Here is a 15,052-nt window from a genome sequence, read left to right as displayed (position 1 = left end):
ATGAGAAAACAGAGGGGCACCTGGGCGGCTCAGTGAGGTAAGCTATGGGCTCTTGATTTCAGCTCAGGTGATGATCTCACGGTTTGTGAGTTTGAGCCCAGCATCAGGCTCCACAATGAGAGTGCAGAGCCTGCTTGGGATTCTCTCTCTCTCCCTCTCTCCCCCTCCCCCACTCGCACTTTTTCTCTCTCTCTCAAAATAAATAAATAAACTTAAAAAAAAAGGGAAACAGAAGTTAAATAACTTGTCCCTCTGCATATTGTCTATCTTAAGACACCATCTAGTTCATTCTAGACAAATGAAAATGCTTAGTATACAATTCAGCACAGAAGTGGTGCTCAGTGAATGTTATCATCAGACTGAATCTTTCTTGCTATTTCTAAGAAATTCAATACTAAAGAGGAAAATGAGTTTAGACAGTAATAATTTCCTGTCACTTCCTTTTCAACTGGATACTCTAAAATGGTGACAGAATGGAAATATCATTGTTCACTATTATCTCACTTATTTATCCCACAGATATTGTGAGCCCTGTATTATAAGCCGAAAGAAAGATGAGAGAAGAAAGAAAGAAAGAAAGAAAGAAAGAAAGAAAGAAAAAGAAAGAAAGATGACGTCAACCATGGTAATAAGTATTAATTGTCTGCTGGCTAGGAGTAGCTCATGGGGCCCCAATAGATACCAGAGAGAGTGATTTTTTTATTAACTGAAATCCAACTCAACTCTTTTTACTTATTTTTTTTTTATTTTGCTTGACTTCATTTTGTCCTCACAAAACCTGTGTGAGGTAGGTTTCCCAGCCTGCTTTCATAGATGAAGGAACACCATTTGTGATCAAGTGTACTCAGGCTCATAGAATCTATGTCTTCTGACCGTAAGCCCAGCACTCTCTCTTTGAGCTCACAATTTCTTCTCAGCTGCAGGGATTCAGAACCTATGACCAAATCAGAGTCTTCAAGAGCTGAGTCTGTTTTCTGACCTACAATCCACTAAGTGAAGGAGAGGCTGGGATTCCAGGAGGAAGGACAAACACTATGACAAGTATATGGATAACAGTACCCTAAACATTTCCCCAAAGACAACTATGGCCACTTATTTAGGGAAAGTGGGATACCTTTAGAGCACTATTGGACACAGAACATGAGCTGGCATTATTAACTAAGGGCCTGAAGCATTTACATGCCCTTCCCTTAGAGTGGTCATATGGGGGCCAGGTAATATATAGGATCATGCCTCAGGTCTGGCTTACAATGGATCCACTGAGTCCATGGATGCATCCAAGTTCCTGATATTTCATTGGCTCACATATACATGGTGGTTGGTATAACTCCCTACATTGTTCCTTGGCCAGGGTGAGAGTTATCATAGTGGGGAAAGCCAAGTGGAAGGCCTGTAACACCACCACCATCACCACCACCACCACGAGCCAAAAGGGTAAGTCAGACCAATCTCAAATCCTATCTGATTAATTAAAGATCATGGATTCAGGAGGTCAGGAGTCATGGTTAGTTATCAAAAGGTTCCAACAACATAAATCAAATCAAAATTAACTTCACAAGTTGATAAAGCTCCCTCCATTGATACAGAAATTTTGAAACTTAGTTTTGGGAGTTAGTTAATATTGTCTTTTTTTTCTATACATCCTTATTCTTCCAACACAGTCAATTGTATATAAATCCTAGACATTGCAAGCCAAATTTTTCTTCCTAAAAATTCATTTTTATATATAGGTAACGCAAATGCTATATATCACTCACTGCTCATCAATTTTTAAGTCGGTAAAAATTTTGTATGTCTAGATTAACCTTGAAACCAGGTGAAGCAGTAAAATCTTATGCAATTTTAAACATGTAGTCCAGAGTTTGAACTAGATCATATCAATGGCATAATGATTCAATTTTCTATGTAAAAAGGGATTTGTCCTAAAGGGAATAATCCAATATTCATGCATAAACACAGATACCTACATTTTTATTTTTATGATTTTAGACAAGAATGCAAAATGATTATCAAATGAAAACTCTCAAGTTTACACCAGAGATTAATGTGTTTGTACCCACAGGTCCAAAACTGTATTAAGCACCACAGGGAATATAAAATATCAAACATACACTACATGCTCTCAAGGAACTAACATGGGGCTTGCTTATTTAGATTCAGGTCTCAGCAGTATTAGGGTATGTTGTTGCATTTAACAAGACACTTTAAGGGTTCTAAAAGCACCAAAAATAACTACAAAAATGTGAAAGAGTTTGGGATCTGACTCAGGTCAGGTCAGACTGCTCTGACTCAGGATCTGGTGTCAGACTAAGTGCATTCAACCCCAAATCTCCTTTGTAGCTTCAATCCTCTGAGCTTCACTTTCCCCCTCTGTAATATGGGTTCTTGTGAAGATTAAATAAGGTCAGATAAAGCATTTAGCATAGAACCAAGCACATGGTTAAGTATTCAGTGCATATTAGCCACTATTATTTCCATTAGGTATTATTCTGGAAATAGTCCCAAGCGAAAAAGAGGAATATTAATAGCCAACAAAATTAGGTTCTTCCAGACGCTAAGAAAAACTTGGAAAGCTGGAATCATCTGTTTCAAATTCCCCACCAACCGCCCCTAAGAATAGTCTGATCATGTCGAACACCAAACACAATTAGTACAACACATCACAAAGGCCACAAAGGCATCTACCCAGAGCCGTCGGTGCTGTCAGTCACCCTCTACTTTTCCTCTCGTGTAACCAGGATCACCATCAATTATCCCCACCACTCAGTTTTCTTCACCTGTGCCTTATCTTAAAAAAAAAAATAATGATTGTGTGTTTTAAAATCTACTTTTTAATTCTGCTGTAATTTTGTGATGTGGGCCCTAGAAGCACAGGATGTTTAGAACACAAACAACCCAACAGAGCCCTGCTTAGCCAGCCAGAATGAAAAGGACCACTTCTTAAGTCAGAGAGAAGTGACATCAGCCTCAGACTCCCTCCTCTTTCTTTTCCTTTGTGTGCATTAGAGACCAGCACTGAAATGAAAACCCTTCTTATGCCTTGTCGGAGAACTCAGTGTGTGTTGATAAAACATGTTTATCCTTTCAAATATGTTGATTCGCTGGGCAGACATGTTACTAAGGCAATAATTTTTGGTGAAGTGGTCATTGAAAGCAAATTATTTTTTATCATTTTCACACCTTATATTAACTGAATAATAAACCTGACATTGATAAAATGATGTTTAACTCTTGAAGCTTAGAAGAATTTTAGTGACCAGATTTCTTACCTACAACAATGCCATAGGAAAAAAACAGAAAGTAGATATTGGGGGCAAAACTGCTCAACATCAGGCCTCCAGCTACCATGAAGCCACTGAAGATTGTCACAGGTCTTGCTCCAAAAGAGGAGACACAGAGGCTGCAGACAGGACCTAAAATAATAAATGAAACCTTCACTTATTTAACAGTAACCTCCTTCCCACAGTCCTAGGATCCATCCCATCATAAATTTAAAATGATTCTTTCCATCATACAATAACAACACTAACAGTAAACATCTACTGTGTATTTACTATGTGCCAGACACTCTATGAGATACTTCATAGAAACAATCTCATTTCATTTTAATCTCCCTGCAGCCCTGAAAGGGCTATTAACCTCACTTTTTGATAAGGAAATCAAGGTTTCAGGATGGTAAGGCCATGTAGGTAAGAAACAGGCATTCTGGAGTCAGGCTTTATTCAAATTCAAGTTCTACCACTTGCTGGAAGTTCGATCTTAGGCAGCTTATCTGATGTCTCTGGGCTTCAGTTTCCTCATCTGCAGATTGGAATAATAATCATACCACCTTGTGGTGCTACAGGCAGGACAAATGAGAGCACAGGTGTCAAGCTGATCACAAGGCCTGGGACAAGGAAGTCTCTGATCTGGTCCAGCACCTCAGTGACAAGAGCAGCAACAGCAGCCACCAGAGTGGTAACAGAGAGAGAAGTAACAACCCAGGCAGTCTGACTCCTGAGCCCAGCGTCTTAACCACCATACTATTCTGAGGACTTTTCCTCCTGCATTTTCCATGCATATTTCCTCCCCAGCGCTCCTTCTCAGCACGGAGCCGGTCAGGTAATTGATGAGGAAAATAAACTTGATGACTGACTGACCACAACCAGTCGCCACCCTGTAGAGTGATGATGTGGGGGTGGGGTGGGACCAATGGAGGTGGGACCAATGGAGAAGCACCCTACCCATTCCAGCACGGGTCTGTCAGTACCACTGTCCTACATCCTACATGTAATCTGGAATTTGGGGGGTGAAGTGCACTGTTGAGTGGCAGGCTACAGTGACCACTACCTGGATCTGTTCTATGCATACGTGGGCAACTGCCCATGTAACGGGATTTAAGTCATAGTGAAATTCTCTTCCACTAGCAGTGTACCTACAAAGCATGTAACTACAAAGCATGCATATCAGAAACAAAAGGACATTGGGGATTATTCAGCACATTAGTCTCATTTACACGAAGGAAACTGAAGCTCACAGAGGTTGTCCATGCCCACGGTAGAAGGAAGAGCCCAGGTTTCAAAAGCAAAGAGAAACCCTAGTTAAGTTGACAACCTTAAGTTGACAACAACCTTTCAAGGTACAGATTATTATTCCCAATTTTTAAAAAGTATAATCACCAAGATGGCTAAAGGCAGACAACAGTGAGTGTTAGCAAGGATATGGAGCAATCAGAAGTCTCCTAAACTGCTGGTGTTTTCTCCTAAAGCTGAACACAGCACATGGTTCAGAAATTCTGCTTCCATGTATACACTCAATAGAAATACCTGTACCAAAAGTACATAAATGTTCGCAGCAGAACTACTCATGGTAGCCTAGAACCCCAGACGTTCATCAGCAATACAATGTGTAAGTGAATTCTGGTGTAGTCACACAGTGGACTATTGAGAATGAAGGATCTATTGCTACACATATAGAAGTGTCTCATAAACCTACGTGGAGTGAAAGACAACATGAGAAAGTATACATTACATAATTGCAATTATAAAAAGTAAAAAAACAGGCAAAATTAATCTATGATTAGAAGTCAGAATAATGGTTATCTTTAGTAATGGGTAGGGAGTTGTAACCAGAGGGAGCCCAGCCCAACTTCCTAGGTAGTGCCAATGTTCTGTTTCTTGATGTGAGTGTGCTTAGTACATGGGTATAATCTGGTTTGTGAAAAATTCATCAAGTAATACTCATGATATGTACACTTTTATGTATATATCTTTTTTAATGTTTATTTTTGAGAGTGAGGGAATGAGCACACACATGCGTGAGTGGGGGTGGACAGGGGCGGGGTGCGGGGGGGAAGAGGATCCCAAAGTAGGGCTCAAACTCACGAACCATGAGATCATGTCCTGAGCTGAAACCAGAAGCTCAACTGACTGAGCCACCCAGGCACTACTGTATATATCTTTTATTTAGATTTTAAAACATTTTAAGTAACCTCAAACTGAGAAATTAGTTAGTAAGTGATAGAACCAGGATCTAACCACCCAAGTCCAACTTTCCTGCCAGGACCAGAGAAACTCTCAAGTGCATTCTTAAGACCAGGTTATGACCACTAAGATACTACATAGCTCTCAACATGCACAGCTCTCCCACATTTCTCCCTGGTCATGAACTGGCCCCTGACATTTCAGGCCTTCTATGTGAGCCAATACAGAAGAGCAGGCTGATATATTTACATGATAAACAGAGGGGAATATTCTGTGCCAGTGTTTTAAAAGGAAAATAAATTTGAAAGACCAAACTTATCATCCAAGAGTTGAGCTGCCTATATACCCAATTAGAAATACTTAGATACTTCAAAAATATAAGTGATTTTAAGGGCCAAATTTCATAAATGGATATCTGACATCATAAAGGCATGACCCTTCTGTGTTGTTTACCAAACTGCACTGACAGAGAATCAGCGTCAACAAATTTAACAGGCACAATAGAATTAAAACAGAGATTATTGCTGGCATACCTGAAAAGTTTCAAGTTTCACCCTCAAAGTAGGACTTTAAATTTATGCTCCTTAATGTATAATTATTCCACAAGGAGACGCAGAGTTTGGGAAGCTAGGGGTAGGGATGGAGGGTCATAATTTTCATAGCATGTACAATAACACTGTAACTATTACATGCTAAAAAGTACATAATTATTATCAATTACATGATAAGTTCATAAATTATTTTGTGTAATACACAATTCACAGAAAACAATCAAGCTTAAAGAAGAAATGAGCAGAAATTCTTTGACCAATAAAAACAGTAAATTGAAAACTCTTTTTAAAAAATTCTCTACTTTCATACTGCCATCTGCTGCTTACTTAGAGAAAAATATCTTGATGTCAGAGATTGAAAACAAAGAATTTTAGAGGAAAGAGGCCTTGGAGAGGGTCCAAACACCTCATTTTAAAAAGATAAAACTGGAAGTCAGAAAGATCCTGCTATTTGACCAAACATTCATAGCCAATCAATGACAGGGCTAAGGCCAAAGTCAGCTTAGCATTCTTCCGAATAAGAACTATTTCAATTGATGCCTTAATTTTTTCCTAAAAATCAAAATATTAGTAAAGAACACCAATGTACTTTTGTTAATATGTTACAACTTAAGCAGTTTTATGAATTGATAGCAAATGAAAGTATAACATTCAAGCTCATCTTCGTGTTTAAAAGTTTAGGGAAAATAATTTTTTTCCCATCCTCGGAACCAGAGTATTTCCAGATTGTATTTACATAGATTCAAACCACATTAGCCCCATATTTCATCAATAACAATTACGGCAAAGTATAACTGGAATTGACCATTAAGTCACATCCGTAAAACGTGACACATTCACATGTTTAGCTCTTTGTAATAACAGGCAAGTTTTCCAAGATGATAAACCATGGAGTACTGGACTAGTTTCAAGAGATAAATTCAATAAAAAGACTGCTCTCAGAGGAGATTTCATATAATGCTTCAGGTCTTATGCTTTGCAGAAGGGGCTTTTGGAACAAACATTAGTTAACTCATAATAAGCCAGTGATTCCACTTCTTGAAAGCTGTAAAATTTTAGAAAAAAAAAAGCAGAGAGAAAGCTTCACCATCTGGTTGCCAGGTTTTTGTTTTAACAAGTAAGGTCATTCTTTGAATGTAACAACTCTACAATATCGCTGCCGTTTCATTAAAGAGCAAGAAGGAATATTTTAATAAGGAAGTAATGAGCAAGATATAATTTCAGAATAAAATGTAAGATAGTAAGAAGATAGTGGGAACTTTATACACACACACACACACACACACACACACACACAGTATCATTGCCTTTATATTAATTTCGCCTTCAGTGAAAACTTTTCTTGAAATTACAGTTGTAAGTATATTGGTGTTTGGGAGCCATTATTACTATTACTACATTCTGTTGAGAGATTAATATTGACTGGTTGGTTGAACTGAAAGTCCTCAGCTGAGTGTTAAGTAGCAAAGCTTGCAATAAGCACAGAAGAAAGCTCTAAGGATGGTTAGATGGCAATGTGGGGCACTAATTGCTGAACAGCTCTACCCTTTCCAGGTTATGGTATGCAGACCTCTTAAGAGATATTCTGTTCTCTTGCACGGGGGCCCTGGCAACATTTTTGGCACAATGGGGACACATTCACTCAAAAAATGTAAGAACCTGTGTGTTAGGGAATAACTCTACAAACCAAAAGAAGGAGCAAAGAAAGAAAGGAAGATAAGAATACGATTTTGAGAACTGCAACCTCTTAAATACAAAATGAAAAAAAATATGAAATAGTTTCTTAATAATCATCTGCACATCAGACTGATTGGGGTAATTTTCATCCAATGAAGGGAATAAAAAGGGAAATGAAAATGAACATTCTAACTGAAAAAGTGTTTTGTTATGATCATGGGTAAATTTAAAAAATGAGAAGAATGAGTTGTTACAAGGAAGTCAGAATGATCCACAAGTAAGTGATGAACTTGTTTCCTTGAGCCCTCAGGGTACTATAGGAAGAAACAACAGAACTAAATTGTTGCTGGCTCTTAAAATTAGCATGGAGGAAGAATATACTTCTTAAAATTTAGAAGTATGTTAGTAACGTTCTCTTTAGGTCTGCATTAATCAAACAAAAAACAAAATATTTGATCACTGTCATTCCTTCACTATTGACCAAGTGTCCAGTAAAGCAACACTCCACAATAGAAATACAAGGAGTTACACATGTGATCCACATATGGAATTCTAAACTCTCTAGTAGGCACATTAGAAGAATAAAACAGGTAAAATTAATTTCAGTGATACATTTTATCTGACTCAATAAGCCCAAACATTATCATTTCAATATCATTAATGAGATATTTTACATTCTTTTGTGAATGAATCCAGTATGAATTTGTTGCACTTCTAGCATGCCTGAACTTGAACTAGCCACACTTCAAGTGCTCAATAACCACATGTGACTGGTGGCTGCTGGTGGGACAACATAGCACTAGAGTCTCACTCATATTGTGGTAGAAGACAGAGGGCACACAATCCAATACCTAAATCGCAAGGCAAAATAAACACACAAGAGTTAAATTAAAACCCAAGGTCACGGGCAAGAGGCACCAAAAGAAAGGTTCAAATCATATGTTTTGAGATTTCAGAAAAGGGAGAGCACCATGGGTCAAGAAACTGCACCTTGACCTGATGGACCATAAAGGGTGGTTATATCAGTGAAAGGAATGGAAATACATTCTAAATGGAAACAGAAACATAATGTGGTTTTCCCCAATTTATAATTATTATAAGATAGCTTTGGGTAATTATTATAAGATAGCTTTGGGTAAGAAATGATGGAAGGGGCATGCCCCTTCATGCACTTATTTCCCCTAAAAAGTTTCAGAATCCCAAGAGTGGTAGGATGGCCAGGCCTACTGCACTGAAACCATAAATAGGCTGACAGTACAGTGAGAAATAAAATATAGCAGTAACCAGGTTGTATGCCTGCAGCACAGCAAGAATTTCCTAATAGAGCAGATGATGGGGCCCATGAGAGTCTTAACTCTCTACCCACAATGCATAGAGCCCAGCGAACCCTTGTAGATTCCTCACTCCTTGCTCTTGCTGAGACCAGAATTTTAAGTTCATCTCCCTACGGGAAGAGAAAGGCCACACCCACTCAGTCCTTGATCTCATGAATATTGACTAGCTTGCTTGTTGGTTGGTTTGGTGAGATATAGAGAGTAGGGAAAGCTTAACCAAAACCCAGAGTTATTCTCACCAATCCTGGAAAAGCCTACCACACTGGGAACTAGCCAATATGCAACAGAATCCTTGTAGGAGGCAGAAATTCAGTCCTACTTGCAGGAGTTAACAGGACTTGAGAGTAAAATTGTACAGATATCCTCAAATACAATTCTGCCAGCACTCACAACTCACCCAGCAAGCCCAACTGGCTATAGTGACCTACTCCATCAGCCTGGGGATAGATTTATTGACTCATTATCAATTTGAAGAACTTTGGAGGAATTAAGGAGAAGGGGGGCACTGTTAAGTCTGCTTATAGTACAAAAATATAGAACAAAAGGTCTGCTTGTTTCAGCAACTCTGTTATCTGAAAAAACAGCCCCACCTTTCTTGAATTTGAAGAATGACATCTAACTGTGCTTTAGCTCAGCTGAAAACAATGCAAGGCCACGACAGCCTGTGAGTTCACTTAAGTTCCATCCCTCCTGTATCAGTCACATTTCAACCAGAGAAACAGACCCAGAAGTTTTGTGTTAAAAGATTTATTGCAAGGAATTGGCTTCTGCGATTATGAGACCTGGCTAGGCAAGTATAAAACCCACAATGCAGCCTATCAGGAAGGGCAGGTTGAAACTCTCTGGCACGGGCTGACCATACAGCCAAAACATGGAATTTCTTCTGGGAAAGCTCAGTTCCGCTCTTAAGGCATTTTAAAGGATTGAATCAAGTTCACCCAAATTGTCTAGGATAATCTCCCTTATTTAAAGTCAGTTGATTATGGACCTTGAGCACATCTATAAAATATCTTTACAGCAACACCTACACTAGTGTTTGACTAACTGGGGAACATAGCCTAGCCAGGTTGACACTGACCATCACATCTCCCAAAGCAATGCCTCCTTCTCCAGCCAGATATACTCTTCCAGAATGCAACCCTGTGGTGCAGGCTCCAGGCCTTTGCATGGTGCCTGTTCCCTGATGGTCTACCTTGCACAGCCCATCCTCCCATCTAGCCCACCTCACAACCTATCTCTATAAAACTCCAGACATTGCTTTCCCCTTGCCTTTGTGAAGTCTCAAATTATCAGTAAGTCTTCTTTCTGTCTCTTCCCTGAAACTAAAATCCCTTGTAAGCACAGATGATGTCTTCTGTGTTGGAATCCCAAGCACAAAGGACACTCTATGGATGTATGTAATGTTAACTTATATAATGATAGTGAGCTTGTATAACCCAAATTCCCAGCTTTATTCATCCCAAAGATCAGCTGTATAAGCAAATAATTCAGACAGAGGAAGAAGTATTTTCTCTTCAATTATTCCAGTTTCAAAGAGAAGGAATGAAGAATTAAGATTATGAAGACTATAAAGTGAACATATGCATGTCTTGCATTGTTTGCACGTTACTGTGAGCTACCATTCAAATCTCAGTTTGCCAGAGACCAGGGGTGTGCCTTTAAATTCGAGATGCTTAGGCACAATCTCAGTAAAGTTCTAGTTTTCCCTCCAGCCCATCCCCCTAGAAGTATCTTTGTCTTTCATTCTGAAAGGTCTCATTTTTTTGTGGATTCCACAGTTTGGTTGCAACTGCTTGGGAAAGTAATTTTATTTGTGGGTGATTCTTGTTCTTTAATAGCTAAGGTTTGTTGAGCACCTACCATATAGCAAACACCATCTCAATTACTTTATACAACAATCATATAAGGTAGTACTTTTATTGTCTCCAATTTAAAGATGAAGAAACAGGCTTCTCAGGTTAGAGAAACTGGAGCTTGGGTGCCACTTCTCCTCTTAGAGAATGTGCTTTATCTTGGGCTGCGTCTTCATGTGGGCATCCTGGGCACTAAACTTGAGGACAGTAATGCCTACCTCAGTGCACTGTTGTAAGGACCATACAATCTGTATGCTGCTTGGCAAATAGACTTACTCTTCCATGCCTTGCTCAGTTATAAAGCTCCAGAGTTTGGATCACAGAACTGAGACTCCTACTACGTCTTCTGTGAACAAAACTGGGTAAAGACAATAACTCATGTTTCTCAGATATAATACAGCCTACCTGCATCATAGTCATCTGGGCAGCCAGTTAAAATGAAGACCCCCCCCATCCCCACCCCACTGCACTGATAGGTAGGAAATTGTCTTTTTAGACAACCTTGAGTAATTCGTATATAGTCCTGAATGTAAGAGCAAATACACACATGCACACACACACGCACATATACATCTATATGTGTATATACGTATGTATAGGGTATATACATATGTATATATTTATATATGTATGTATGTATACATATAAAGCTGATCTTTATCAAAAAGATGTATGAATATAGATATATATACACATATGTATAAACTATATTTTATCAAAAAGATGCAAAGATGTCCACTTATGTGGTTTTTTTCCACCAGAATCAGAGTCACTGGACACTATTTTTCATGTTTTACATGGCACGAGCAGTGCTACAACCAAGCCAAAAAAACCTACAGCAGTCCCTTTTACAAGTGAGTCAAAGCAAATCACACATTGGAGAATTATCGACAAGTGCAAGATTAAAATCTAAGTCAAGAGGTAAGCCAGTGGTGGTTCCCAACTGAAAATCACTTTTTGGGCTTTAAAAAAATTTACATATGTGGGCCTCTTCATAGACCAACTGAATTAGAATGTCTGGGGTCAAATAGAGGCCTTTAGATGCTGAACTGTTTCTATAGATGATTCTAACTATCTTCCCAGTTAAGAATTGCTGATAACCATTTGGGTCACCAACATGAGACCTACTTTTCCCATTTCCAAGGTAATATTAATCTGTTTATTTCTCTGCAGAACAAAGTTGTCAACAAAGGGCTGATGTGGCTCACACATGCTAGACACATCTTGCGAATACTTCATTACCATTGTTTTCAGGATCTGTCTTTTAATTTATGCTATGAAGAGCATAGCATATGGGAGGCCAACATCACACGTGTCCAGCACACACATGCGCGCGCACACACACACACAAACACCTGTAAGTGGTAGCTGTTCAGCCATCATTTCTTTCCTATCACTTTCTCCTTGTTTAGCCCTCTGTCTCTTTATTCTATGGTTATCTTCACAAAGGGTTTCATTAGCTGGGTGCAAGTGCCTCCTCATCTAGCAGATGAAACTGAAGTTAAGTGACTTATACAAGGTAACTCAGCTAACTAATCTTGATGCCAGGACTTAAATTAGCCTCTAACTTCAACCCAATGCTCCCCCCCCCCAGTACTTGTTCTCCCCCCTGAACTTTGGTGAGATGCTCTATTTTCCCAGCCCCTGCAAGCAGAGCTGGTTTCAGGGCTTGAGTGCCACACACTTGATTTACTGCTCTGCTGTCTCTGTCTTAAAATTCTTAAGTTTTAACAAGGGTCCTTGCATTTTTATTTTGCATTGGGACCTGCAAATTATGTAACTGGTCCTGCTACAAGTTAAGGGGGAAGCTCCTGGTCCTTGAAGCAGTGGGAACTTGGAGAAAGTGCAAGCTGCTGTTCAGACCACCAATGTCCCATCCATCCCGAAGGAGCTCTCAGCTTCTCTGAACCCTCAATGCCCACCTGGACGGACTTAGTGATAAAATTTGTTCTCTGAATATGTGCTATCATTTCAAATGTCCTTTGACTCTTGCTGGAAGACAGGGTAATTACCTTTCTGTTTAAGTATTTGCTAATAGAAATGGTGACTAATTGGAGGACATTTAAAAAGATGCTGTCTTCTTTGTACCACATCATTTTGTAGAAATCAATGCTTGCAAACTCCTATATTAACATATCAATTATCCATTTGTACTTTGACAGCTTTGGAAACAATCCACATTTTGAAACACTCTTTGAAATAAGTCTTGAGCAAACTTTTCCTGTTTCTCCTGAGTTCCTAATGACAGTATTATTTTCATTTGTTTAGTTATGTTACTTATCTTATCTGACATGGCCACAGTATCCACTATTGTGTTTTCAAGTCTTGCTTTTAATTCAGCAAGATAATACATCAACTGCACATGAAAAGATGCTCAACATCGCTCCTCATCAGGGAAATACAAATCAAAACCACACTCAGATATCACCTCACGCCAGTCAGAGTGGCCAAAATGAACAAATCAGGAGACTATAGATGCTGGCGAGGATGTGGAGAAACGGGAACCCTCTTGCACTGTCGGTGGGAATGCAAATTGGTGCAGCCACTCTGGAAAGCAGTGTGGAGGTTCCTCAGAAAATTAAAAATAGACCTACCCTATGACCCAGAAATAGCACTGCTAGGAATTTACCCAAGGGATACAGGAGTACTGATGCATAGGGGCACTTGTATCCCAATGTTTATAGCAGCACTCTCAACAATAGCCAAATTATGGAAAGAGCCTAAATGTCCATCAACTGATGAATGGATAAAGAAATTGTGGTTTATATACACAATGGAGTACTACGTGGCAATGAGAAAGAACGAAATATGGCCCTTTGTAGCAACATGGATGGAACTGGAGAGTGTGATGCTAAGTGAAATAAGCCATACAGAGAAAGACAGATACCATATGTTTTCACTCTTATGTGGATCCTGAGAAACTTAACAGAAACCCATGGAGGAGGGGAAGGAAAAAAAAAAAAAAAGAGGTTAGAGTGGGAGAGAGCCAAAGCATAAGAGACTGTTAAAAACTGAGAACAAACTGAGGGTTGATGCGGGGTGGGAGGGAGGGGAGGGTGCGTGATGGGTATTGAGGAGGGCACCTTTTGGGATGAGCACTGGGTGTTGTATGGAAACCAATTTGACAACAAATATCATATATTGAAAAAAAAAAGATAATACATCAATTGGAAACAAATGATTTTGTTTTGTCTTAAGAAGTCCCCTTTAGATATCAAGAAAAGACAGCATACTTAAAAGAAGGAACAGCTAATGTATTTTGTGTTCATGAAATCATTTCAGAGCTGAAAATTACCTTTCAAATCATCACATTCAATGTCCTTATTTTCTCCTTATGTTCCTACGATGTCTGTATATCCCCACAGAATAGAGATTGTGATTTTCTCAATGAAGCAAGCCAACCTCATAGCATACAGGAAAAGACCCCAGGGATACTGACCCTAAGAAGTCACCATCTTAGCACACCTGTGCTTAAATAGTTTCAAGTAAATCAGATTGATGGTCACTAAACATTACTGCAGATTTCAAACTATTACTCCAGAAATTGAAGTGCCATAATGATTTTCATCCTTTAAAGGTAAATGAAAACCCCTCTACTCTTCTTTCTAAAGATGAATCTAAGATTTCATTCTAGATTCATTCTAAAGATTCTTTCTAAAGAATGAATCCCTACTCCATCATATGTAAACATTTATCAAGAATATTACTTATGGAGATATTATACAAAGGCCACACAAAATTCATCACATCTATACTATACATAACACTGCATTAAAATTCTAAATAGTGTCATCATTGTGAGATGGGACTACCTTTGCCATGTCAAATTTTCCTCATGAAGGTGACACAAATGTAGTTCATGCAATTTGATCACAGTGGACCTGAATCAAAGAGGAGTAATTTCGAATCGAATAGAAACTACTTACAGGACAGTGAACATCGTGTGGTCCTTTGCTCACCAGCATACACTGGACATGCCTGGTTGGATGCCTTCATCTCCCTGTATCAATCTTACTCATGGAAGCATGGGTGTCTCTCACTAGACTGTGAGTCTCTTAAGGCAGGTACAGCGTGTTTACTGCTCATCTCTTTATATCTAGCATCTAGCACACTGCCTGGCACACAATGGCAAATAAATGCATCAAGAAATGAATGCGTATCTTATGGAACCCTGT

The 15,052-nt window shown here is 39.0% G+C and overlaps 1 protein-coding gene across 3 annotated transcripts in view; it reads right to left on the bottom strand.

Annotated features, from left to right (window-relative positions):
* Nucleotides 1-15,052, bottom strand: part of SLC16A9 (solute carrier family 16 member 9) — a 54,719-nt gene that overhangs the window by 14,856 nt on the left and 24,811 nt on the right. Inside the window, exon 3 of one of the 3 annotated variants that reach the window (XM_060642734.3) lies at nucleotides 3,270-3,413. The exons of the other annotated variants lie outside the window; for them this stretch is intronic. Coding sequence (XP_060498717.1) covers nucleotides 3,270-3,413 — 144 coding nt within the window. The remainder of the gene's footprint in view (nucleotides 1-3,269; nucleotides 3,414-15,052) is intronic. 3 annotated transcript variants of the gene reach the window in all.

This window comes from Panthera onca, chromosome D2 (genome assembly GCF_046562875.1).
Source record: "Panthera onca isolate mPanOnc1 chromosome D2, mPanOnc1 haplotype 2, whole genome shotgun sequence".
Lineage (NCBI taxonomy): Eukaryota > Metazoa > Chordata > Mammalia > Carnivora > Felidae > Panthera > Panthera onca.
This window is presented reverse-complemented; position numbering and strand designations above follow the sequence as displayed.